This window comes from Macaca mulatta, chromosome 17 (genome assembly GCF_049350105.2).
Source record: "Macaca mulatta isolate MMU2019108-1 chromosome 17, T2T-MMU8v2.0, whole genome shotgun sequence".
Taxonomy (NCBI): domain Eukaryota; kingdom Metazoa; phylum Chordata; class Mammalia; order Primates; family Cercopithecidae; genus Macaca; species Macaca mulatta.
Genome location: NC_133422.1, coordinates 94975181 through 95002586, shown reverse-complemented (window position 1 = coordinate 95002586; position 27406 = coordinate 94975181). Strand labels below are relative to the sequence as shown.

The 27406-nt window shown below is 37.5% G+C and overlaps 1 protein-coding gene across 2 annotated transcripts in view; it reads right to left on the bottom strand.

Annotated features, from left to right (window-relative positions):
• PCCA (propionyl-CoA carboxylase subunit alpha) overlaps nt 1–27406 on the bottom strand; it is a 436739-nt gene that overhangs the window by 214726 nt on the left and 194607 nt on the right. For both annotated transcript variants that reach the window (XM_001092670.5, XM_015121385.3), the window contains exons 13-16: nt 21619–21762; nt 20231–20305; nt 15935–16003; nt 12936–13011 (exon numbers count right to left, since the gene is read on the bottom strand). In XM_001092670.5, the coding sequence (XP_001092670.3) occupies nt 12936–13011; nt 15935–16003; nt 20231–20305; nt 21619–21762 (364 nt within the window). The remainder of the gene's footprint in view (nt 1–12935; nt 13012–15934; nt 16004–20230; nt 20306–21618; nt 21763–27406) is intronic.

The window sequence follows — 27406 nt, the reverse complement described above, 5'->3', positions numbered from 1 at the left end:
GCTGAGACCGCGCCATTGTACTCCAGCCTGGGTGAAAGAGTGAGACTCCATCTCAAAAAAAAAAAAAAAAAAAAAAGCTCCTGAAATCTAAGTTTATACCTATATCTATTTGGAAGGTGTAACTTTCCTGTAACACAATGGTTGGCAAAATATGGCCTGAAGGCCAAATCTAGCCTTCTACCTATTTTGTAAATAAAGTTTTATTAGAACACAGCCAGCCTGGTTTGTTTACATGTGGCTGTTTTCATGTTGTTAACAGCAGAGTCAAGCAGTTGTAACAGAAACCTTGTTTCCCACAAAGTCTAAAACATTTACTATCTAGCCCTTTAATCTGAGCAAACCTATCTATATCCATCAACATTTATTCTACACCTATTACTCATGCAGCAATTAGATATCATGGGAAGGAAAATGAGAGCACACAATATGGTACCTGCTCTTGGCAAACTGCACAACTAATAATAGAATAAGTAAACTACAAAGATAAATGGGACCTTAAAAATGAGAAAACTGTGCTGGGTGCAGTGGCTCACACCTTTAAGTCCAGCACTTTGGGAGGCCAAGGTGAGAGATCACTTGAGGTCAGGAGTTCAAGACCAGCCTGGGCAACATAGCAAGGCCCTGTCTCTACAAAAAATAAAAACAGAAAATTAGCTGGGAATGGTGTCATATGCCTACAGTCCCAGGTACTTGGGAGGCTGAGGCAGGAGGATCACTTGAGCCCAGGACTTCGAGGTTATAGTAAGCTATGATTGCACTGCTGTACCCAAGTCTGGGCAACAGAGAAAGTCTCTATCTCTAAAAGAAAAAAATAAAAAATTTTTTAAAAAACAGAAAAAAAAAAAAGAAAATTGTAATCCAGAGAGACTGAATAGTTTACCTAATGTTTAGTACATTATACATCACAATAGTTACATATATATAATTATATATAAACAATTTTTAAGATGTAGAGGTTTATTGTGACAGACTGCTAGTTTCTCCTAAAACCTGCTTTTCATTTTTCCACAGTAATAGAGTTTTGGCTGAGCAAAAGACACCCAGACACAGACTCTACTTTCCCATCTAGCTTGTAGCTAGGCATGACAAACTAATTCCTAGAAAAAGGAAGGTAAGCTAAAGTGAAGTACGCAACTTCTGACTCACTCACTTATTTTAAAATTGCTTGCTTGGGCTTCCTTTCTTCTCCTCCTATTATGGGTTTCCAACAGGTCAGAAACTCAGTTTTGGCAATTCAAATGGAGTGGCACATCAGGATGGGTGTGTGTATCTTTGAATGACCTCATGAGGCTGACTTGCCCTCCTAGCAGCATGGACCAGACAGTTACATGAGAGATAAATAAATGTCTCTCTTATTTATCCCACTGGATTTATAAGTCTTTGTTACAGCAGGTTATCCTGTACCCTAGTGCATGTGTCTGAGTGAGCAGGGCACACCTTTTCAATATGACTTTCCATCTGTAAGCTAGCCAATGATAACAGCTTAACACGTATATCTGCCCAGGCATTTTCCTATGCATCTCTTTTATACTAGACGATATCCACAACCATATGGAAAATCCTGAGCACTTCCGTTCCTGACTCAACAGATGCTATATATCTAAATTTTATAAAAGCTAATCTCAATTTATCAAAACTACCTCAAAACATTTAGAAAACTTTCACAAATTCAAATTAATCCTATTCCTTTAGATACATGAATATTCCATAGAAAAAGTTACATATATCAGAATCGATCATATTGTTCACTACATACATATAGATACCTTATAGATTGCTTTATGTACATACACACACAGATCTTCTATAGCGCATGCCCATGAGATACACACAGCTATTTCATGCTTCTCCTGTGGGTAATGATTTACTTGGTCCATATACAATAACTGATGTTTCAGAGGGCTTTAGTAAGTTTTTTTTTTTTTAATGAGAAACATAGTAGAAGGCATCTGAAATTTCTAATGACATCAATATACCTAAGAAATCATTGAAAAAATGTGGTGTTGCTTTTGGATAGATGAAAATGAAGAGCAATTGAAGGCAATATGCTAGTATGCTTAGAGAGAACAATTAGGTAGGCAAAAACATAAAAAGCTCCTTGAAAGAGATCAGGCTAAATAAAACATGGGAAATTAATCCCTTGATCATGTTTCACAAAGAGACAAACTAGAGTGCTTTTGAAAAAGAAAAGAGGTATATCACTTGCCAGAAAGGTTCACCTGCATAGGAAATGACGGCTTTGGTGTTTCAGGAAGAGGAAAGCATTTGAGACTTACACAGATTTTCCTGGCTGGGAAGGAAAACAGAAAGATGAGAAGGACCCAAAGATGAGAAGCTAAGGTTATGGTAACATTAGGGAGGAATTAAGCTCACACCTGTAATCCCAGCCCTTTGGGAGGCTGAGGCAGGAGGACTGTTTGAGGCCAGGAGTTTGTGACCAGCCCGGACAACGCAGTAAGACCCTACCTCAACAAAAAATTTAAAAATTAGCTGGGTAGGGTGGTACACCTGTAGTCCCAGCTACTCAGGAGTCAGAGGCAGGGAGATCACTTGAATCTAGGAGTTCGAGGCTGCGGTGAGCTATAATAGTGCCACTGCACTCCAGCCTAGGCAACACAGAGAGGCCCTATCTCTGGTTACAAAAGAGAGAGAGAGAGAGAGAGATATTTCACTGTGGTAAAAAGCAAATGATTACCACCAGGTATTCCTGTGGAGAAGAATGAAAGGAAAACACCATGGTCTGAGTATGAGCAAAGGAGAGAATGGTGCTGAGTGCAGTGAAAAGGCCAAAAGGCATTCAGGGTGTGATAGACCATGCACAGATTTCACATTCCCATCAGAGCAACTAGAATGGGAAGCAGGGCAGGTATGACTAGATTTACACAATCCAGAATCACTTAGGCTGTTATATGGAAAAGGGACTGGGGAAGGGCAAGAGGGAAGATTGAAAAATTCCTCAGGGGACAATTGCGGAGATATGCTGAAAAATGGCAAGGCTGAGGTCCACAGCTAGGACACTGACAATACAGATTGGAGAAGTAGCTGGACTTGAGGGATATTCAGGAGGCAGGCAGGGACTGATGGCAAGAATGGGGAGATGAGGGCCAGGTGCAGTGGCTCATGCCTGTAAGTGCAACATTTTGGGAGACCAAGGCAGGTGGATCACTTGAGGTCAGGAGTTCAAGACCAGCCTAGGCAACATGGCAAAATCCCATCTCTACAATAAATACAAAAAATTAGCTGGCTGTGCTAGTGTGTGCCTGTAGTCCCAGCTACCAAGGAGGTTGAGGTGGGAGGATCAGCTGAACCCTGGAAGTCAAGGCTGCAGTGAGCCCTGGGCCCACCACTGCATTCCAGCCTGGGTGACAGAGTGAGACTCTGTCTCAAAACAACAACAACAACTACAAAGAATGGGGAGATGAGTACCAAAGTTGTGACTCTGCAACATGAGACAAGTTGCCATTTGCAGAGAAGAAACAGGTTGAGAGAAAAATAGCAGATTCATGGACAAGTTAAATTTGCAATGCCTGTGAGATGATGTCTGAATGATTAAGGTTCAGAAAAGCAGGCAGATTCGATGGTATACATCAGAAAACAGATGCTTCTAGTTATGGGGGGAACATCCCCCATATGTGAAGGAATCCAAAACAGGGTGAGACAGAGAAATGTGAAATAAAACCAGCAATATGCAAATCATTCATATATTACAATAAATCAAGTTCTGGAAAAAATAAGACTCTAAAGGAGGGACTGAAAGGGATGAAAGTTATTAGACCAAGGCACATCAACGATTTAATTTACCAAAAAAGTTGATCTTATGTACAAATTAATAATTCAGAATTTTTCAATTTACAAGAGTTTTTGCAAAACAGTAGGTAAGGTAGCAGGAGTCTCAGGATTTTTGAACTTCCCTCCCCTCGTTAAATAGAAATAGTACAGTTCATTTTGGGAGGCCGAGGCGGGTGGATCACTCGAGGTCAGGAGTTGAGCCTAGCCTGACCAACATGGTGAAAGCCCGTCTCTACTAAAAATACAAAAATTAGCTGGGTGTTGTGGCTGGCGCACCCCTGTAGTCCCAGCTACTTGGGAGGCTGAGGCAGGAGAATTGCTTGAACCTGGGAGGCAGAGGCTGCAGTGAGCCAAGATTGTGCCACAGCACTCCAGCCTGGGTGACAGAGTGAGACTCCAAGTCAAAATAAAAAGAAAAAAGAAAGAAAGAAGTAATACTATTCAAATATATACTCAATATTTCATATTTAACTTTACTGGCTTTCATGTTACAGCCTATTGCTGGTATAAATTTTTTAGCTCCCTGTGTGGCCAATGTTAAAATAGTTGGAACCAAACTCTGTCATCACTAAAATACAATATAGCTTTCAGAAATAGTTAATGATAATTTGAACGAAAAAGAGATTATTTTCTGATGCGCCAAATTTGTGACTGATAACATTCAGAAAGTTAACATGCTTGCAGTTTCACAGGATAAATGATATGTTGTATTTGTCCTCCATATCCAACGCTGAAAAATAGGTGTTGATTTGAGAAAAATGTAACTCAAAGGAATTGGAAGCAAATATTAATTTACATTTTGGATATCAAAGAACAGAGCCATCAAGCACATAAATGAAGCATGGAATTTTAAAAAATCTTTCTACTTGAATAGCAAATACAGCATAAAAATACAGACTTTCATCTCACTAAATGATGTTTTAAGAATAAAATCAAAACATAAAACCATTTTCTCTTTAATGTTTTCTAAATAAAATATTATATATGACTATGCAAAACTAAATCGTTATCTTTTTTTCCTTCCTAAGGCCAATATGGTGAGATAATGGCTCATGGCAGACAACAAACACCTATGCCCCAACTAACTGTTCCCAAAACTACTGTCCATTAATAATCCTAAAGCCAAAAGAAGGTAATAATCAGAAAATTATTTTATATCTAAGAGCTCAAAAGATCAGATAGATGGCAAGAATCACTGAAGCACTAAACAGGATCACACAGATTTGAAAGTTACCATTTTGCATTTAGTTTCTTTCTTTCACATCCCAGGAAAGACAACACTATTTGAACAGATGCTTGTTTAAATAGTACGGGGACAGTAGAGGTATTCTTTGAGAGTTAGTTTGCAACTTCAAGGATATTATTAATCACATACTCGTAAAAATTATGACTGGGAGGTGTGGACTGGTAGTCATGGATGACCTCTGGCAGAGTTCACCAGGTCCCATCTGTATGGGAAATCACGACCAGGCCACAGAGAAGAGGCCCCTAGGAGTGGCCTTCCCCTGACTGCCTGCTGGTTCCAAAACACTGCCCAGACATCAGCTAGACATGCTGCCAGGATCAAACAGAGGCCAAAAGCACTCTTATTTCATGAGGATTTCTAAATTCACTTTAACCGAATTACATTTTTGCTTCGAAGTTTCTCTATCTTAACAAAAGTTCACAATCAGCACAGGAAAAAAATATTCATATTTGAATAATTAAGCAGTTACCAAACAAGACAGTAGATTGTCTTACCTTTTCTGCCCTTCATAAAGCAAGTTTTTAAACCTGCCTATCCTTCAGAATTAGCCAGATAAGTAATATCTAAGTTCAAAATCCCAAGTGCATCTCTGTTTTTATTCTTTAAATATTAGTGGAGAGTGGGGGTACTTGCTCTTCCCTATTTTTTAAACTTTTTATTTTGAAATAATTTCAAAATGTAAAAAATAGTGAACAGAATTACTACATATGCAGGTTCTACAAATAACATCTTATCATATTTATTTACTTTGTCACTATTTTTTTCTATTTATACACAGATACATAATTTTCTTTCTGAAACATATGAAGGTAAGTTGCAGACAAGATGTCATTTTACTTCTAAATATGTCAGTGTACATCTCCTAAAAGCAAAGTATATCTCTTCTATAATCACAGTACAAGGATCAAAATCAGACAAGCCTAACAATGCTGACATTGCTATCACATAATCTACAGACCTTATTCAAATCTTACCAATTGTCCCACTTCTGACCCTTACTACAAAAGAAGAACATTTTTCTGCTGGTCCAGGATCTAAACCAGGACCACACGCTGCATTTAGTTGTCATGTGTCTTTAGTTTCCTTTGATCTACGTAAGTTGCTCAACTCTTGTGTTTCCTGACCTTGACATGTTTGAAGAGAAGAAGCCATTTATTTTGTAGATTGTCTTTCAGTTTGGTTTGTCTGATATTTCCTCATGATTACATTCAGGCTGTACATCTTTGGCAAGAATATCACAGAAATGACTGTTGTGAGAGGAGCATCTTTTGTTATTCATAACAAGCTCCTTTCAATCATACCTGAGTTTATGCTAATGAGACGACTCTTGGAGGATGGGAGCAGATGGCCAGAGGATCCAACCATGTGATTAAGGAGTTGGAACTTTCAGACCCATGCCCACCCTCCAAAGGGGAGAGGGACTGAAGAATGACTTGATAACTAATGGCAGATTGATAGGATCGATCATGCCTACCTAGTCAGGCCTTATAAAAACCCAAAGACAAGGATCAGAGGACTTGTGGGTTGGTGAACACATGGAAGTTTTGGAGGGTGGGGCATCTGGAGAGGGCATGGAAGCTCTGCATCCCTCCCCAAAACCTTGCCCTATGCATCTCCTCCATTGGGTTACTCTCAAGCTGTATCCTTTATAATAAACTGATAATAGTAAGCAAAGAGTTTCCGTGAGTTCTGAGAGTGATATTGCAAATTACCACCTACAACCCTCATCCTTGGAATCACTTCACAAGTGCCTTTACTGAACCAATGTTGACACTTTCTATCTAGAATGTGCCACATTCTACAAATCAACTGCAGTAAACTCTCCTGAAAATTAATGAAATGAAATATGAAAGAGGGCAAGACAATAAAGAGACATAATCAAAGACACTGTGTAACTTTGGGCCACAGATGGGATTAAAAAATAGTAAAAAAAAAAAAAAGACTCTGAGGGACAAACTTAAATATGGACAAGACATGAGATGAAACTGTTAAGTTGCTGTCAATTTTCCTTGGAGTGTAATGATGGTATTGTACTTTTTTGCAGGAATGAAATGGCCATTGCAAAAATTATGACACTCAGAAAAATCTGACCTACCCAACTTTATCTTGCTGTTAACCTCCAAGCTGCCCCTGTTCATTGCTGGGTGTAGGCCATGCTAACTGTAAGATGATTTAATTTATACTTTAACTGTAAAACAATGATAATAGCCCCTTCCCAAAACAAACCCCCTCCTTGCCTGGGGAACAGACAGTATTTGTAAAACTAACATTAGAAATGACGGCTCAGGAGTCATGCAGCCAGACCAGTAAACTGGCTCAACTAGTTCTGTGATCTTACCCAGTAACTGAAGGTAGCAAGAAGACCCTGCCTCAAGCACCTATAATTTTATCCCCAAACCAACCAGTCAGCATTCCCCACTCCCTGGCCCCCTGCCCACCAAATTATTCTTTTAAAACCCTAGCCTCCAAATTTTGGGGGAAATTTATTTGAGTAATAAAACTTCAGTCTCCCGTTTAGCCAGTCCTGTGTTTATTAAACTCTTTCTCTATTGCAATAATGCTGTCTCAATAAACTGACTCTTATCTGTGCAGCACACAAGAAAAATCCAGTTACAGGACCATGGTCTTCCCCTTAAGAAGCCTGATAAAGTATTCAGGAGTGATGTGCCATGATGTTTGCAACCTTCTTTCAAATGGATCAGGAGAAAAACAGAGGAGAGAATGGAGGGAGGAAAGGAAAGAGGAAGGGTGAGAAAGGAGGAGGAAAAGGCAAACAAAGGGAGAAGTAGAAAAACAAAGCAAATATCAAAAAAGTTAATTAAATAATAATCTAGGTGAAGATTATACAGGCATGCACAGCACTATTCATTCAACTTTTCTATAGTTTCGAAAATACCTAAAATTAAAAAGTCTAAGAGAAATGTGTCAACAAAAATCCCTCTTTGATAAATCCTTTGACCTTAAAAAAAGAAATCATTGTGATATGTAGATGTCCACACCTTTCTCTGTGCTCATCCAACACAATTTAAAATATTTTAGGATGAGAAGACGGTTCAAGTGATATGAGAATATCACTTGACTGCAAATTGCTTTTCTACTTTAACAATCCATACGGACAGGTCTTTAAGTCACAGCTACGTAGTATTTTACAGTAATAATGCATTGTAATTTACTCAGTCATTCATCCATTTAGTGGACACTGTGGCTGATCAGCATTTCGGCTACTACAAACAATGTTGTTGTAAACGTCATGGTGAACAAGCTCATAATTCAGTTTTTTAACTCTATAGGAAAGATTTACAAAAGATGAACAGCTGGGTCAGAGGGCATGTACTTTTATTTTAACATCTAACACCAGATTATTTTCCTAAAATACTATAACAAGTGATACTGCAAAGATGCTTGAGTGTGTCCATTCCCTTTAGGTCACCTACACAGGACATTACCAGTCTTTTTAAAAATGCTGCCACTCTGAGGATCATTTGAAGGCAGAACAAAGTGAGGTACTCTCGACAAGAGATACAGAGACACCCATGAATCCTAAAGCAGTACTCTTTACTTTCAAAGGACCAAGAGAGGTAAGAAAAGAAAGATATGCTAGCCTCTTTCTTAAACTCCCACTACACTTTTTCAATCCCCCATTGTGGCACCTATGAAGCTATATTAATATTATAGTTATCTTTTCATATGTTTTTCACATCAAGTATATTAGTAACTCCTTGAAATCAGGGATAGTATCACTCGCTCACTCATTCATTCATCCAACAAACATTTATTAATCATCTAGCATGTGCCAGACACTGCTAAGCACCAGTAATATGCATGCAAACAAGATAAAGATCATCAGTGTCCTCATGTGCCTAATATTCTTATAGGATAACCCAACATTTCACAGTTAAGTACACAATTAATACTTTAATTTTACAGTGATGGTAAATGCTCTGCAGAAGTATTCGAACAGGGTACAATGAAAGCATATAACTTCAGCACACAGTATTTGAAATTACCTAAAATGGTCTTTCAATATTGTTTATCTTTGGTTTAGTAAATTTCATATGACTAATGGATTGATAATGTGATTTATAACACATAATTTTTATTTTTATTTTTTTGGAGACAGAGTCTTACACTGTTAGCCAGGCTGGAGTGCAGTGGCGTGATCTCAGCTCACTGCAACCCCCACCTCCTGGGTTCAAGCGATTCTCCTGCCTCAGCCTCCTGAGTAGCTGGGACTACAGGCACCCACCACCATGCCTGGCTAATTTTTGTATTTTTACTAGAGACAGGGTTCCGCTACGTTGGCCAGGCTGGTCTTGAGCTCCTGACCTCAAGTGATCTGCCCTCCTCAGCCTCCCAAAGTGCTGAGATTACAGGTGTGAACCACCGTGCCTGGCCTTGATTTTTAAATATATGGTTTTATAAGTGTGAGGAGAGAGGAAGAAAGGATGAGAACTAAAGTTACTGAACAACATAAGCCAGTGTGGTGCCAAGCCCTTTATATACTTAACCTCAGTTAATCCTCACCAGTAATTTATACGGCAGAGACTATCACTCCATTTTTCAAATGTGGAGTATGAGATTCAGAGAGACAAAGTCATTTGACAAAAATCACATAATTTTTTTTTTTTTAATTTTTTATTGTTGTTGTTGAGACGGACTCTCACTCTGTCGCCTAGGCTGGAGTGCAGTGGTGCAATCTTGGCTCACTGCAACCTCCGCCTCCCGGGTTCAAGCAATTTTCTGCCTCAGCCTCCCGAGTAGCTGGGATTACAGACGCACACCACCACCTGACTAATTTTTGTATTTGTAGTAGAGATAGGGTTTCACCATCTTCGCCAGGCTGGTCTTGAACTCCTGACCTCACGATCCACCCGCCTCCGCCTCCCAAAGTGCTAGGATTACAGGTGTGAGCCACTGCGCCTGGCCAAAAATCACATTATTATTAAATGGCATCAGGACAGGGGCTATGAACCCAGATTTGTCTGGTTTCTGTCTACTACATCACAGTAATTCAAAGGCAAAATTTCAGACTAAGCCTGGAAAAATCTACCCATACAACGAAACACATTTTTTACATGTGACACGTATAAAGTTAGGAGAATAATGGCAAGCCTACTTTGTATTTCAGTCACTTAAAAACTAGTAACTGGTGAACCTATATATATAAAGTATAGTAAGCAAATTAGTGGAAAAATGTTCATTTAAGTATAAAACATGACAGGGTATTTATGTAAATATGAGAGAATACTCCTTTCAGAAGCCAGATAGAGTAGATAAATAACTTCTAGTTTGGACCAAAACTAATCTAATATTTTGACAAACTGCCCAGATGCCATGTCACGCCACTATGTCGTATTATATCAAAGTTTAACAGAGATGTGTTTTGACAAAATATTCTTACTCAGACTCTCAAATTCATGGATTTACTGTTCAAGCACATTAGAGTACAACTTAAATTAACCAAAATCTAGTATTTCAATTACCACAATAAAAATGCAGAGACAAAAAGGAAGAAAATCCCCATAGAATGTGCTTACAAATACTTTAATGTCCTCCAGGAATAATCTTCCCAAGTAACTTATTTATGTCTATCTAAACTCACATATATAGATAAACATAGATAAACTCACATAAACTGAACGTGTGTCCCAAATACGCACTAAAGGCCTCTCCACAGCAATATTACTTCTGTAAGAAAAAAGACGCCCTCCTCAAGGCCTATGTAACAATCGTGTACTGGTTATATAGAGAAATACAGACGTTGGGTATATGGAGAAAATATGCATTTGCTTAAAACAGTGAAAACAGCAAAGTTATGAAGTCAGAAAATACTCCATAATCAAGGCTTAAAAAAAAAAAAAGTAGAAAATGAGCTAGAAAGAATGTGAAGGGGATTTTTCCAGTTTTTAGATGCTGTGGATATTAATGTTGCTGATTTTCTTTTAAGTTACACCTAGGCTCACTTGAAAGCTTATTATTTTTCGTTTTTCATTTTTTTGTTTTTTTGAGGTGAAGTTTGGCTCTGTCACCCAGGCTGGAGTGCAATGGCACAATCTTGGCTCACTGCAACCTCTGCCTCCTGGGTTCAAGTGCTTCTCCTGTCTCACCCTCCTGAGTAGCTGGGACTACAGGCATGCGCCACCATACCCAGCTAATTTTTTTGTATTTTTGTAGAGATGGGGTTGCTCCATGTTGGCCAGGCCGGTCTCGAACTCCTAACCTGAAGTGATCCACCCGCCTCAGCCTCCCAAAGTGCTGGGATTATAGGTGTGAGCCACCGCGCCCAGCCAAAAGCTTATTATTTTTCTTTAGTTCACAAGGATGAATCACTAGCACACAAGATTAATTAGAATCTCCATCACTTGTTAGTTAACAAATGGAAAGAAAAAAGGGTAATGCTAAAAGGGAAGGGGGGAGGCTGAGGAAGGAGAATTGCTTGAACCCAGGAGATGGAGGCTGCAGTGAGCCGAGATTGCACCACCGCACTCCAGCCTGGGCAACAGAGTGAGACTCCATCTCAAAAAAAGGTAGGGGGGAGTTGGCGGTGGGGGATGGGAAGGAAGACAGCCTCCTGATCTAACAGGGAAAAACTCAAAGAGAAAAGGCAAGGGCAAGTGTGGATTACATGATGTAATTCAATATTATTATATAAAAATAAGCAGGGAAAGGTAGATGTGAAAATACAGTCACTGATTACCCTGGGTACTCCTGTACAGTTGTACAAATGGTTCACTGCACAAAGGTACTCAGTCAGGGAGGTAAAGCAAAGGCCTGACATGCTCCTTTGCTTAGCTGGGCTTCCTGTCTCGGAGAAGGATGTGCCCTGAAAATAAAGCACTTTTTCTTTTTCACACAAAGCTTCAGTCCATTTCCTGGGTACCTAAAAGTTGTCTACTGCAAAAAGAGGACTTTCAAAACCTTCATAAAAGTTCCATTTGGTCCTGAAGGGGACTGTGCAGTCTTACTCCACTACTATTGTACCACTTCAGCCTCCAAATCTAGCCTACCAGCCTACTGTTACATCCAGAGAGCCACTAGAAAAGGACAAAACTATACAGAAGCCAGTCTTGCCTATGGAATGCTCTCTGACCACACTATTCTTTCACAATTCAGTGTGAACTTATATTTTAAGTCTGGTGTTAAAGCCTGTTATTCTGAAGATGATGATTTATGTTGCACTAAAGTAAGCTTTTCATTATTAACGGAAAGCTGCTAAAATTTAGAATGAAATTTAATTCCTTAGGGGTATAAGCGTAACTGTACTTTGATTATTTCAATGTAATGGCTGCTTCTAATTCATTTATCACTATACATGCTAAAGGCTGGTAGTCTCGCATTTTGTCAGGCATTAGAACTATCATATATGAACAGGAGGTAACAAAACTGCACTTCCTAGAAGACAGTCTGTAATGTGTTCTAATCACAGAAGCAAAGAGCTATTCCCTCTTTCCCCAAATTAGTCAAATGTAGGTCACTACACTTCTATCACCATACATTTTCAAGTTTTCTACTTTAAAACAACAACAGCAACAGACACTCCATACACAATAATCTAGCAAAATTGCTCTCAAACTGCACTGGTCAGTGGTTCTTTACTTTGAAGGCTCTCATTTCACACACAATACATAATTGTACCCACAAAATATTAGATGCTCACCTAGGAAAGATCATACATTGTAAGTTTAATATCTTAAGAAGTAGATGTAAAGTATAGGAGTGCCAAGGAAAATGAAACCCCTATACTTAGTATGGTGGTTTGATGGATGGAAGCTTTTCTTATTTCTCTTTAAGCACACAGTGAGCAAATGTGCCGTGCCATATTCTCATTGGTAAACCCAGGCTGTTCTCTGGAACTGGACACCATATATAATAACCAACGAGTGCAAATCTTTGTTTTTACCTCGAATAACATAGTTATCCAGTGCATCTGCCATTCTCTTCAGTGCCTCAGTTCTATCAGAGCCATATGTGATTAGCTAAAAACAAGCAAACAAAAAACTCAATATATATATATTTAGAACAATGTTAAATGATTCATTTTAGTAAAAATTAAAATATTTCATAACAGATATCTAAATATATCTTGAAATTTTATAATAGTTCAGTTTTCAATATGTCAATTATGATTTTTTAAGTATATAAATATTAGAATCAAGCTATTTCAGACTTTTCTCCTACATTTCATTATCATAGTAAAGAGTGATTTTACAGAAACAAAAACGTAACAAAAGTACAGAAAAAATTTAAAAGGAGATACAGCTAAATGTGAATATTTGAGATAGGATTTGAATATCTAGGGTAGTGGTGAGGATTAGATAAGACATTTTTTCCCTATTTTTCTGTGGTTTCCAAGTTTGATACCCTGAACAGCTAACAGTTTCTTTCTTTACTTTTTATTTTTTATTTTTGAGATGGAGTCTCACTCTGTTGCCCTGGCTGGAGGGCAGCAGCGCAATCTCGGCTCACTGCAACCTCCGCCTCCCAGGTTCAAGAGATCCTCTCGCCTCAGCCTCTTGAGAAGCTGGGATTTCAGGCATGTGTAACCACGCCCAGTCAATTTTTTTGTATTTTTAGTAGAGACAGGGTTTTGCCATGTTGGCCTGGCTGGTCTCACACTCCTGACCTCAGGTGATCCACCCACTTCAGCCTCCCAAAGTGCTGGGATTACAGGTATGAACCACTGCGTCCAGCCCTTAACACTTTCATAACTAACAAAAAAAGTAAAGTCTCAAAAATAAAAGTATAAAGAAAGAAGACGACTTAGAAATCATTCGCAGTTTTACACATAATATATACAGAAGCAAATGGTACTTTTTCAGAAATCAAAAAAACAGAAAAGTCTTACCATTCTACATGATTTAGTGCCTACTTATACATATCTCTATAATTTAGCAATGAAATAAGACCTTAACTATTCATTAAAGATTTTTCTGACAGTTATTTTAGCCAATCTATAGATTGTCTTTATTTTAGTAGGTTTTACTAGCTCTTCAATATCAAGAAAATTTGAAAATTAATTTGTAGGACATTTTTCTGAAGAGAAAAACATTCATCTAAAAATTGAATATTTAAAAATCAACCTACAATATTTTTACATAGTTTTATTTTTAAATTAAATGGTGGTTCTCTATAAACAAAAGACCTAAACTTTATTTTAATACTACCAATAACTTAGGCCAGGCACGGTGGCTCATGCTTGTAATCCCAGCACTTTTGGAGGCCGAGGCGGGCGGATTGCTTGAGCTCAGGAATTCAAGACCAGCCTGGGCAACATGATGAAACCCCATTTCTACAAAAGATATAAAAAAATAGCCCGGCATGGTAGTACACGCCTGTAGTCCCAGCTACTTGGGTGGCTAAGGCAGGTGGATCGCTTGAGCCTGGGAGGTCGAGGCTGCACTGAGCCAAGATTGTGACACTGTACTCCAGCCTGGGTGAAAAAGTGAGACACTATCATTTAAAAAAAAAGCACTAAAACCTTAACTGAAAAAAGAAAGATAAAAAATGGTTTGTTTACTGCAACGACAACATTAAAAAGGACACTTGGGGAAAAGCCATCTTGAGAAACAGGGTTCAATAAAGAAATCATTCCTCAATACAGATGTATCACTTCAGAGAACACAGATTTTCAAAATAAAATCCATAATCTGGCCGGGCGCGGTGGCTCACGCCTGTAATTCCAACACTTTGGGAGGCCAAGGCAGGCAGATCACGAGGTCAGGAGATGGAGACCATCCTGGCTAACAAGGTGAAACCCCGTCTCTACTAAAAGTAAAAAAATTAGCTGGGCTTGGTGGCACAAGCCTGTAGTCCCAGCTACTAGGGAGGCTGAGGCAGGAGAATCACTTGAAGCTGGGGTCGGGCGCGGAGCTTGCAGTGAGGTGAGATCATGCCACTACACTCCAGCCTGGGGGACAGAGTGAGACTCCATCTCAAAAAAATAATAATAAAATAAAAATAAAATCCACAATCTTAATTATTACAGCATTTTAAATTTTATAAGGTTTTAAGCATTTAAAGATGCAAAAGTTCAAGGTTAAAGATCCAAAAATTCAATTCATTTATTCTGGAAAGTCAAACTTCAAAAAGACAGGTGGCCAAAACGAATCTTATACTCTTATATCAAATCTACTTACGTAATTGGTAATTTGTAAAAACTGAAGAGAAAAGATCAAAAAGTACTCTAACAAACACTGCCTATCAGCCCAACTCTTGCCATTCATTCATACTTTCATCTCAGGTAATTTCTGCCAATGGCCAAAAAAGAAACCTTAATTCCTTCTCATTGCGATGAGTTAGGGTGGCACCATTGGTTAGATGTTTATTATTAATACCGTTCATGCACATGTGTGTGATGGTGGTGATATGACATAGTTTGGGAGGAGGAGTACTGCAAACTAACATAACGCTGAACTTTCTCTCAAGAGAAAAAACTGCTCTGCTTTCGCATTACATCAGTGCATAATTAGTTATTCATAGCATATGATGCAGATAAAGGCCCAGTTCCAGACTTTTTTTTTTTTTTTTTTTTTTTTTTATTTATTTTTTTTTGAGACGGAGTCTCGGTCTGTTGCCCAGGCTGGAGTGCAGTGGCCGGATCTCAGCTCACTGCAAGCTCCGCCTCCCGGGTTCACGCCATTCTCCTGCCTCAGCCTCCCGAGTAGCTGGGACTACAGGCGCCCGCCGCCTCGCCCGGCTAGTTTTTTGTATTTTTTAGTAGAGACGGGGTTTCACTGGGTTAGCCAGGATGGTCTTGATCTCCTGACCTCGTGATCCGCCGGTCTCGGCCTCCCAAAGTGCTGGGATTACAGCCTTGAGCCACCGCGCCCGGCCCAGACTTTTTAAATATCACTGATTTTTCAGAAGAAATCAAATAATCCATTAAGAAATTAAACTTACTTTTGAAATCATAGGATCATAATAAATGCTAATATCACTTCCTGGTTGGATGCCACTGTCAACTCTGACCTGGGAGAAAAAAAGAAAAAAAATAAAAGTAATTCATAGTGTGTAGATACTTTTTTGTAATCACAAATTTCATTTCCATGGAGAAGATGGATAGAGAATTTCAATCTCAAATAACATTTTCAGTTCTGGAAAATAGGAAAACAACCTAAAATCTTGATCCGTTAATACGCAATGCAACACATTTTTTGGTCTGCCACTGAATGAAGAAACTAAGAAATAGCAAAAAAAATAAAAAATGAAGACTTCCTATATCACTATGCCAGGATGCTGTGGCTCTCTGACGGCGTCTTCCCGCTGAAGCATGGCATGGACGATGCCCTTGCTAACTGCACTCCCCACCGGACCCTTCTAAGCCCGCCAGTGAGGCCCCTAGTCAAGCCTGCTCCTCAGCTCCATAGGAACGTGGGCCTGGGCCTTTCATGTCTGTAACACTTTCCTTTTTTGCCTCACCCTCTCCACTGTAAAACACTATTTTTCTGTTAGTGTTGGTCCCCTGAGGCTTTAATGTTTACACAGCTTTTCCTATGGCTTTGCTTTGTAAAGCCCCAATTAGAGTTCTGATTTTGTGATTTTCATGGGGTGTGGGGTAGGGGGATAGCACAAGTTCAAAATATTCTTTTGAAGAGGCTGATTGCTGTTAACCAGCCAACGAGTGAGTTAGTACATCGCTGATTCTTGTTTTCATTTCCCAGTTTGATACCAGCAGCAAGGCACGGAGGTTAGCCATGCAAAACTTTAAAAATGAGCAGTTACTGAGGACAGAATATTTATTAAATTATTTGAAAGAAGTTTTGGAATCTGAAGTATTTAAAAGCTAATCAAAATACTTCAGACCGTCAGGCACATCCTAGGGGTCTTGAGGACGGAGGAACTGAATCAAAGCTGCTGGAACAGCAGGACTTTGATGCCCAACGTTGTAAAGGGGTGGGAAGAGAAGAGCGGAAGCTCACGTAGCCTTCCACCTGTGGGAAGAAGCCTTCCTAATAAACAGCAGCTCATCTGTCTGCAGCAAGGCAGAAAAAGGTCAACACAGCGGCTGTTAGGCCTTTAATATTTTAATTTAGGCAATTATCAAGGGACCACATGTAGAACCTCCTGTCTAGGATATCCACATGAGGGTATAATGATGGCTTTATTATACGGTGACATCAGAAGACAAGCTATAGTTTCATTTTCTTAAAATTCACACTACTATTATTCTCTTTGTAAGGTTGTAAAAGGAACACTGTAACATACCTGAGGGGCTTTTATTTCTGTATTTGCAAGCACAAACAAAAATACAGATATCTGTGTTCGTATTCACATTCATATACAAAAATCTTAATTTTAAACAAAAATGATTCAGCACACTTACGAAATATACTTGGCTTTCTATTTTCTGAAAACATATTTCAGGACATAAACTGATGTTCTATGAAATTCACAGTGTTGACAAAAACTAGAAAAAAATTAATGGAGCAGCTTTAAAAGCAATAAAATAACAATCTACCTTTTCCCCACATTAAATAGCCCCAAAATGGCAACTAGTAATCAGGTTACATAACAGAAAAGATATCTGTGAGTTTTCATTTTCTTAATTTTAATACCAAAAAGTGAAAGAGCTAATTTGACCACTATGTCATCTTTAAAACCATAGCATGCTTGCTAATGCTGTGTTTAAAAATAAGACTGATACAAGTTCTAAAACTTCTGACTTTAACTACATCCTATCAAATAAGACTGATACAAGTTCTAAAACTTCTGACTTTAACTACATCCTATCATTTGCTACATAAACTGCTACAAAGCTAGGAGGAACTTAGATGTTCAACCCACAAATAAAATAACATAGACAATAAAGAATATTTATTACATTCTTCTATAGTTCCTTACTTAAAACTTTTGTTGCCTTGAATAATATCATCCTATAAGGTGTTACCTAGAGCTCTTAAATGTAACTGTGTTATTTACTAATATTATGATCACAGAAGTTATATCATCTTAACTTTAAAATACACAGGATAAAATCAAGATATAATCAACATGTATCTTTATAGAAGCAAATCAGTATTTTCAATTAAAAACTGTACCACAGTATGAAAACTCTGATTTATAATTTACTATTTATGCTGTTTTTTCCAAGTAATAATCAGCTATATTTTTATTTCTTAACAACCAATGTGAAGTCAGATCAAGTCTCCATTACTCCATGAAAGGCTATACAAATTTGCACCGAAAGCTTTAAGAAAAAAGTCAAATGAAATCAGAACCAAATTTCTGAGCAGAACAAAACTGTGGTCTGAAAACAACAAATTTACAAAAGATGATGATCAAAAATAAAAAAGGAAATCTTCACCTCTGCCATATTAATAAATGTCAGCCTTAATGAAGCATGTGAAAAGTACAAACCATAAGTTAGCTCTTAAGTAGGCATTCTCGTGACCAAAAATGGTAAGAGCCAAAAATTGTTTTCTAAGGTAAACTGACTGCTCTAGTTTTAATAAGGCAAGGAAGGAAAACAAACAGTAACAACCACAACAAAACACCCAAGCACCTCTGTACGAGATTCTCAAACCATTGCTCAGAAACCTCTCGCATAATTAAAATTTCTGTCCTCAGTACCACAGTGGACCCTGTGAAACTATAAGACGTCTCCCACCCTTCATTCTCAATTCACCTCTCCCCCTAAGCACAACTCCCAGCCCGCCATGTCTACCTGACAAGTGACAGCCCAATCTGATTAAATGCTTCCAAGGGAGGGGACTCGTGGGCCTCCATGACAGGCCAAAAGTGATCACCATGGAGATACATAATTACAGCTGTCAACGCATCTACTGTCCTGCTGACATCAATTTGATTGCTCCCAGCAATAATGATAGACAAAGCTTAGTGTGCACTCTCCTGCACCCAATCACTTTATCTATTCCTTGGTCCATTTAGCTGACATGCAACATTCACACAAGCAAATAACAGCAGTAAGCAGAACATTTAAGGCATTTTAATTGTTTTTTCTTTCTATGGATGGCTCACAACTGCAAATGTTATTACATAAAACTCCTGCTGCAGCATTAATTGAAGAAAGATTTGGTGGGACGAAGACTGTAGGGGGTATAGTTTGTCCATTATCACTTGCACTTTCAACAGGTCTCACGTTTGAAAATTGCAAATTGCAAAAACTTGCAAGGGCAAAATGTTTGACATCTTGTTAGCTATTACAACATGGTGAAAACTTCTAACGACTAGAGTAATCATTATGAATTCTTATTTAATACTTCTTTTGTTTGATTAAAGAAGTATTTAGATATGTCCCTATGATACTTGTTTTCTCATCTGCTATTTAACGTCACATAATGCCTGTTAAATCTTTACAATTTTTTTTCTGCCTTCTGGCTTTGAACACAGCATGGAGTCTCCAAGCCTAGAAAGGGTCAAGTCCCTTTAGAAAGCACATGGGCAAAAACAATTTAAAAAGTGAAATAAATCATATATCCAATAACATCTTCAGATCTAGAATTCTTCCTGTAATCTTTCACCATCTTCATGCCGGTAATCAAAATGAATAATTTGAATATTCACAGATGGTACAGCCTTGTCATCTACTAGCTAACATAATGTCATATATATATGCGCTTATTACCTTGATTAAGAAAAAGGGTATGTCCTTGTTCTTTTTTTGCAACAAAAACTATTTTTAAAATAGCTATTAAATATAGAAGAGCTATGGAATAAAATGGACAGTGGTCACCTTTCTTCATCTGATATAAATAATATGTACTCCTTAAAGTCCATGAGGTTTAATAGACTGAGACACACTTTGTTTGCCTTAATCAATTCAATTTCTTTAAATTTCAATTAAGGAACTGATTTTGTGCTTGAATTTCTTGACAAGTGACTACATAGCAGGGTTGGATTAGTTCATTGAAAAGATTAAATTGTAACACAAAACATCATTTCTCATTCTTAGGATTCACAGTCTTTTTTATTATAATTTTCAAAAGAATTGGGAACACTGTAAGCTATCATTTATATCATCAGATGTCTCCAGGCTTCCCCTGTCCAGTGGCTCCTGACTTTCTTGAATACCGCAAAACACTGAAAAAATTTTGTTTTCAACACAAAAACCATGATTCCCATGAATTTCACTTGTCCTTCAATTTACACCCTTTGGTGTTGACATGCTTTAACATAAAAGTATGACATAAATCACGAGTGTAACCCCTCAGCTGGTATTACAGCTTAATGACTTACACCAGGTAGATGTAATGGCTCTTGGTACTGAGACAATCTCCCAATAGATGGTAAACCAAAAGACTTGTAGGGGTCCTGAAAGTTCAAAGGAAAGGAAGCACAGTCTTTGAAATATAAATCAGCACAAGTAAGGTTAAATATTTACACAATGAAGAACCATTTATAGGTCTATTTTCGACATACGGTATTTACCAAATCACAGATTTCAGAATATTGTCTTTTACTCTAGACAACTTAGAATGTACTTAAAAATCAAACAGAACTGTAAGCAGAATTTAGCCTGACCTTGTTCATACTTTATTGAAATTGGTAAAATTCCAACGTTTTATAAAACTTCTTAGAATGCCTTGGGCAAAAAATAAAATAACCTAGGCCCTACATCAAAACATACTCAAGTTTAGAACAACAAATGTGGTACACTAAAGATATTTGTTTTTCTTACTTCTCAAACAGCTCACATATGGTAAAACTTGAGAATTTGGGTTCTTCAAATAAAGACCTGAAAAAAAAACTTTGCACATGCTACTAGATATGTACTTCATTTGTAAATATCTTAGATCATCAGAATAAATAGGTTCAATGTCATAAGAATGAAAGCAATACTACTTAAAATATGAAAAAAGCAAGAGCAATACAGTCATGCCAAAACATATTTTTGAACTCCTTGAAAAATATTTCAAACCAGCTTTCAGTATTCTTAAACACAGACATTGATTTATTTTTAATCTTGACAGACATTTTTGCTGTCGAAAAGTAAAAATAGTACAAATGTTACCTTGCATTCTTGTTTTAGTTATTTGAAAAAAGCATTTAAAAGTACTGAACTGAGAGTTTATGAGTAAAACCCGTAATTAAAATTATAAATTATGAGTACAAGTTTTACTTAAAGCTTTACAATTTAAATTTTGATTGTTATTTTCATATAATAATAAAGGAGAAAATTATACAAAAAACAATGTTGGGAAAAATTTTAAGTATCCAATCAACAACTAATGTGTACCCAAGGTGGGCGCTTAAAAAAAAACCCGTGGAAATAAATGTTACTTCTTGTTAGTGTTGTTTGAAAATAAACAAAGAAAATGCAAACAAAACAAAAACCATGGTCCATTCAAGCTCAAGAATATTGAACTAATGCTTTGTTGCCTCTTAAAGGATTGGTAGCTATTTCCCCATCTACGAATAAATGACAATTAACTAAACCCAATTATTTAAAACTATCTGGAATTAGGTCAAAATTATCTAATTTTTTTCTGGTTTAATTATGGATTACACAATCCAATAGTTGGCAACGTTATAAAACCCTAACTTTACCTCATTGTTTGGCTATACCAGGTCTCATGACTCTGGACACAACCACCATCCTTCTTCCCAACACCATTCATTTTTACCTCAGCATAAACCCGACATTCAACTGCCCAGCCGTTGATGGGAATATCAGCTTGTTTGTGTCTGAGAGGGTAGCCCTTAGCAACACGGATCATTTCTTGGACTAGGTCCAGGCCAGTAATGCATTCTGTGACAGGATGCTCAACCTGCAAAGCCAAGGTCTGCCAGTCAGTAGGTGTAGAAAAAGATAAATAAATAGAAACAAGAAAAATCACAAAAGTTTTTGGGTAAAATGAAGTTAATTAGATGTAACATTTAAACATACTTGACTAAAAACTCTTGAGCTAGGGGAATAACATGAAAGAATGAACACAATACACAAATCATAAAAAAAAAAACTAATGCCTAAAAGTATTTGTAAACTATCTGTATTATTTTTCTCAATTTTGATTTATTTGTGGTCCAACAATATTTAAGAATTTTAATTTTGAAACTAATTCTTAACCATAAAACTATACATTTATTTCACTGCAATCTTCGATGTGGTTGATAATCAACCTATTCTGCAGCACTTAACATGGCATCTAGAGGGGCAGCTTATGATTTTCCAAAGCGCTAGTCCACCCTGAGTCTCACCCACTTGCATGCTTTCACTAACCCGTCCTGACAAGCAGCCAGATTAGTGTAATCTTGCATCAAGGCAGCGTAGCAGAAGGGAGCAGATGGATCCTTCAGGTTGCTTTCCCTCCACACTGACTTGGGTAATGCTTAGCAGGCACAATTGCAAAACGGAGCCAGTGTGATCGCTCTGCCCTCTCAGCAAATTGCTGATAACTACTTGGGCTGATGCTGTCATGCAAGTACCTGGCCTTCTGCACTAACACAGGAGATATGTATGTACAAAAACATGTGCTGACTTATAGATACACAAACAGGGATACATGTCAACATAAACTTGGTGGATCACTTAGAAATTCTTAAACTTGAGTTAAGAATTTAAGAATTTAAGTTAATAATTAAGAATTTAATTCCACTTAAGTCACTGGGAAAGAGTGAATTATCTACCTTTCATCTAAAACCTTGAATAAGTTCTAAGAATTTAAACAAAACTTTGGCCACATCTGCTGCTTTGACGCCATTTTTTTCTCATAAAAACTAAGTATCTTCTAAATGCACTTCACAATAGTTTCTTTATCATGACATGTCATATTTCATACACTCTGACACAGGAAAAGGTCAGTGAACAAACGAATTATCTTCCCATCTTCAACTACACTAATTGAAGGATAGGACTTAGTCATTATAATAATCTTGAAGCTTATTATAAGCAGACAATGCCATAGTCTTAAAAAAAAGCTTTGTAAAAATAAACAGATGGCATCCATAATTAGCTTTGTGTGTGTTATGAGTTTGTTTACAGTTTCAACAACATTTTAAGACATTTTGACATAATTTTAATGACAAATCATCACTAAAATAAGCATCTACCCTTCGTAAAATAAATGTGACACTAAATAAAGATCTTATTAGGTAGTTTAAAATATACATTTTTGAAAACAAATTATGATTTTGTAAGAACCAAGACTCTATAAGATAAATATAATAAGAAAGTAACTAGCAAAAAAAAAGAAACCCTCTATTATTACTAGAAACCAATTTCATGTGAGAAAGCATCTCAGCACTCTACTCAAGAGGTGAACCTGGATGGGTGTGGTGCTTCACACCTGTCATCCCAGCACTTTGGGAGGCCAAGACGGGAGAATCACTTGAGGTCAGGAGTTTGAGACCAGCCTGGTCAACATGATGAAACCCCGTCTCTACTAAAAATAAAAAAATTTAGCCAGGTGTGGTGGCACACGCCTGTAGTCCCAGCTACTCAGGAGGCAGAGGCACGAGAATTGCTGGAACACGGGAGGAGGTTGCAGTGAGCCGAGATTGCACCACTGCACTTCAGTCTGGGTGACAGAGCGATACTCCATCTCAAAAAAAAAAAAGAAAGAAAAAAAATAGGTGAACCTACTATGTGCCAAGTGCTTTACATCAATACTATTCACACATCCCTGATAGACGAAAAGACAACTTTAAGAGTTAAGTGAACCATTCAGTTTCCTCTTTCTATGACCAGTGCCCATATAAGCATATACCATATACAAGGCAAATAAATATATATTGAATGAATGAACAACAAATACAGATTCACACCTATAGTAAGTGGTCGAGATGGAGCTGGAACTTATCTCACTGCAGAGATGACGTTATCTTCCTGATCTTCCTGACAGAAATATATATGAAAGAAATGTATGCATAAAAGTATATGCAATGGCTATACAATTATGTATACATATCTTTTTAAAAGCATATTACTATCAAGGTTTCAAGATCCAAATTTGAAGATGGATCTATAACTGTGTAGGAAAATAGGTACATCAGATCCACTTTGAATGGGATCCAAAAGTAGACCCACTGTGTTCTAAACTTAGTCATATAACAGATCCATAACATTTTACAGTCTAAATTAGGGAGCTACAAGTAATTCAAATTAGAAGCAACTAAGCAGATAACTAAAATAACAAGCTGCTAAAGGTAAAATCCTTACTAACAGAAATTTTAAAAAACATTTACCTTTTGACAAGTACTGCATAAGTCCACAAAATAGTCTAACTTGCTTGAATTTTCCAGGTAAAAGAAATCAACTTCTTTAAAGTAAAACTTAAAATTTTAAACATTTTCGAAAGAAATCCTTCTAAATACATAGGATTCCAAAGCTACTCCACAGGATATGAAACCTTTCCTTTAGACTGTGTTATTACCAGAAATCTTATAAGTACAACACTGCTTAAATAATCACAAATATCCCTCTATTCCCAAATGCTTAGCAACAGTTTCTCTCTATAAGTTAAGCTCAATACTTAAGTGATAGAACAGGGTTATATGAAGGAACAAAAGGACGGACGGACGGACGGAAGGAAGGAAGGAAGGAAGGAAGGAAGGAAGGGAGGGAGGGAGGGAGGGAGGGACAGAAGAACGGATGGAAGGAAGGACAGAAGGACAGACGGAAGGACGGACGGAAGGAAGGGAGGGAAAAGATGGTTAACTTGACCAAAAGGTTATAAAAATAAAAAACAAAAAAGTCAAAAATTGGTGTGTGGTAAACCAACAAGTTCATCTTGTCCCACTTAGAAGAAAAATGTAACTACAGAAGTCTGATGCTAATAAGCATCTGTTGTGAGGGCTATTATGTGGGGGGAAAAGGTTTCTGTGTCACTTCTATTTGGGAAACACCGGGTTAATCTCAGTTCAACAGATTGTTTAGGAAAGACTCTTGTCATTAGCATGCCCATATGTCCTGTGACTCTCCTAGAGAAGGGCCTTGTGCAGCACTTCCTCCACCTTTTGCAAAGTACCTTTATGAGTTGCCAAGTCCATGGAACACATTTTTGGAAACAATGCCTTAAAAACATTCAAAATACAAGATGGAATTCCCTTATTGTTACTCCATCCTCAACACACAAATATTTTAGAACCTGGTTTCCTATGTTTTTCCTACCTGACAGCAATGCGCTCATTCTAAAAAGCACACAAATCAGGGATCCACCAGAGAGCACTGTTTTGCATTGTTAACATATTAGCATGTGAATATATAAATCTTGGGATTTAGTGAGCAACAGTAAGCCCGAACCCCCCTGCCAAAAAAAAAAAAAAAATCCCATTCACAAAAAAGGAGTAAGCCCTACCAAGTCATAATACCTGAGTCCTCAAAGACAAATTTCTCAAGGGAGTGCCACACTGCAGACTCTAACAGTTGTTGATAAATTCATTTGTATTGGTTACATCCCTAGCTCACCATGAATCTTTTGTTCAAACATGTACAAAAAATTATCAAATGCCATATTATAGGACATAATCATGCCTCATAATATCCCATGCCATTATCATCCTCATGGACTAGAATAAATATATCTAGTTCCATACACCTACGCTAGATGTTAACAATCGGCTGGCTTTTTATAGATCTACTTGCTATTTTAATTTAGTTTTGTCTTCTTAATCACCATCAAGCTGTCACTATTAGCATTGTGTCCAAACCTCTTACCACTCCCTCTTGCTCATCTGTTGCTTCAAATTTATTTCCCAAAATATAACTAAGCTTGTCAAATGCAACTGTGAGGTAAATTAGGTTGTGCTTCATCTCTGAGTGCTTAATGTATCTCATTTCGGTAGCAGAATAAGCTTAGGAAAACTAAATCTCCTTGGCACTGTGCTGTTACCTACGTCATGATTCTAAAAATTATAACAACAAACTCTGACATTGCCATTGTCATCTTTAGCCTATTCCTCATTAAATACAAACTAGGAAGTATGCTAAAGTTAGTGAGTGAAAGTATGCTGGGCTATTTACAGAGTCTCAAAGTATCTCCCTATAAGATACTTTATCAAGGACAAATGGAAAAATAGAAAGTCTACAGCGTAGAAACGCCAGAGACACCTCCTTAACCAAGCCAACACCACCAATAACGGGATAAAGAGACACTTCATGCTACCAACATGATGCTCACAGACGGACAGTGTCAGTTCTGCAGTATTCCTGCCCAGAATGCAAAGACTGAATCTAGTACACAAGAAAAGAGACAAACCTAAAATGAGTGACATTTTATAAAATAAATGCTTTATGCTCTTAAAAAATGTTAAGATCACAACTGACCAAAAGACTAAGGATTATTCCAGATTGAGAGAGAAGAAAGAGATATAGCAACTAAATGCAATGCAGGATGCTGAGCCAGATTTTTTTTTTCTTTTACCACAAAAGGCATTAATGAGGCAACTGCGGAAATTTGAATATAGTCCCTAAATTGGACAACAGTAATACGTTAATGTTCAAATCTTGATTTTGATTATGGTGCTATACAAGAAAATGTACTTGTTTTTAGGAAGTACAGACATATTTAGGAGTAAAGGGGCACCAGGCCTGCAACTTACTCTGAAATGTTTCCAGTAAATACAGATATAGATAGAAAGATAAAGCAAATGTGGTAAATATGAGCAAAGTGTATTCAGAAATTACCTGTAATATTTTTACAACTTTTCTGTGAGTCTGAACTCATTTCAAAATTTAAAGTTAAGAAAAATATGGCAGGGTACGGTGGCTCACCCCTATAATCCCAGAACTCTGGGAGGACAACCCAGGTGGATATCTTGAGCCTAGGAATTTGACAGCAGACTGGGTAACACGGCAAAACCTTGTCTCCATTAAAAAAAAAAAATACAAAAAACTTCAGCCAGGCATGGTGACGCAAGCCTGTAGTCCCAGCTAATTGAGAGGCTGAGGTGGGAGAATCACCTGAGCCCGGGAAGTCGAGGCTGCAGTGAGGCAAAATCGAACCACTGCACTCCAGTCTGGGAGATGGGACTGAGACCCTGCCTCAAAAAAATAAAAAAGTTACTAGAAATAAAAACAGTGTCCCTAGAAAGACTTGTTTTTCATACTACAAAACATTATTAAAAATAAAGACATCTGACTTGATCAACATTCTTGTCAGAATCCTCCCACTATGTTAAATAAAAATAGTTATACAATAGCAGATAGTTTGGCGGTATGTTTCCTCTGACCTAAACTTTTAAATATTTTACTGTGATGTTTACCTAATAATTCCTAACACTTTCAGGATCAGTAACTGAGTAACAGGCAAGTCATCCTGAAGGGGAGCAAGATTCAAGGAAATTTTAATTATATACCTGAGTTGACTTGAAATGAAAAATTAAAACTGAGGAAAGTCAGTTTTAAGGGAAAAGGAAAAAAGTCACAACATGTAAAAAGAAGTCAGAAGGATGCACTGTGTGTCAACTTGGCCA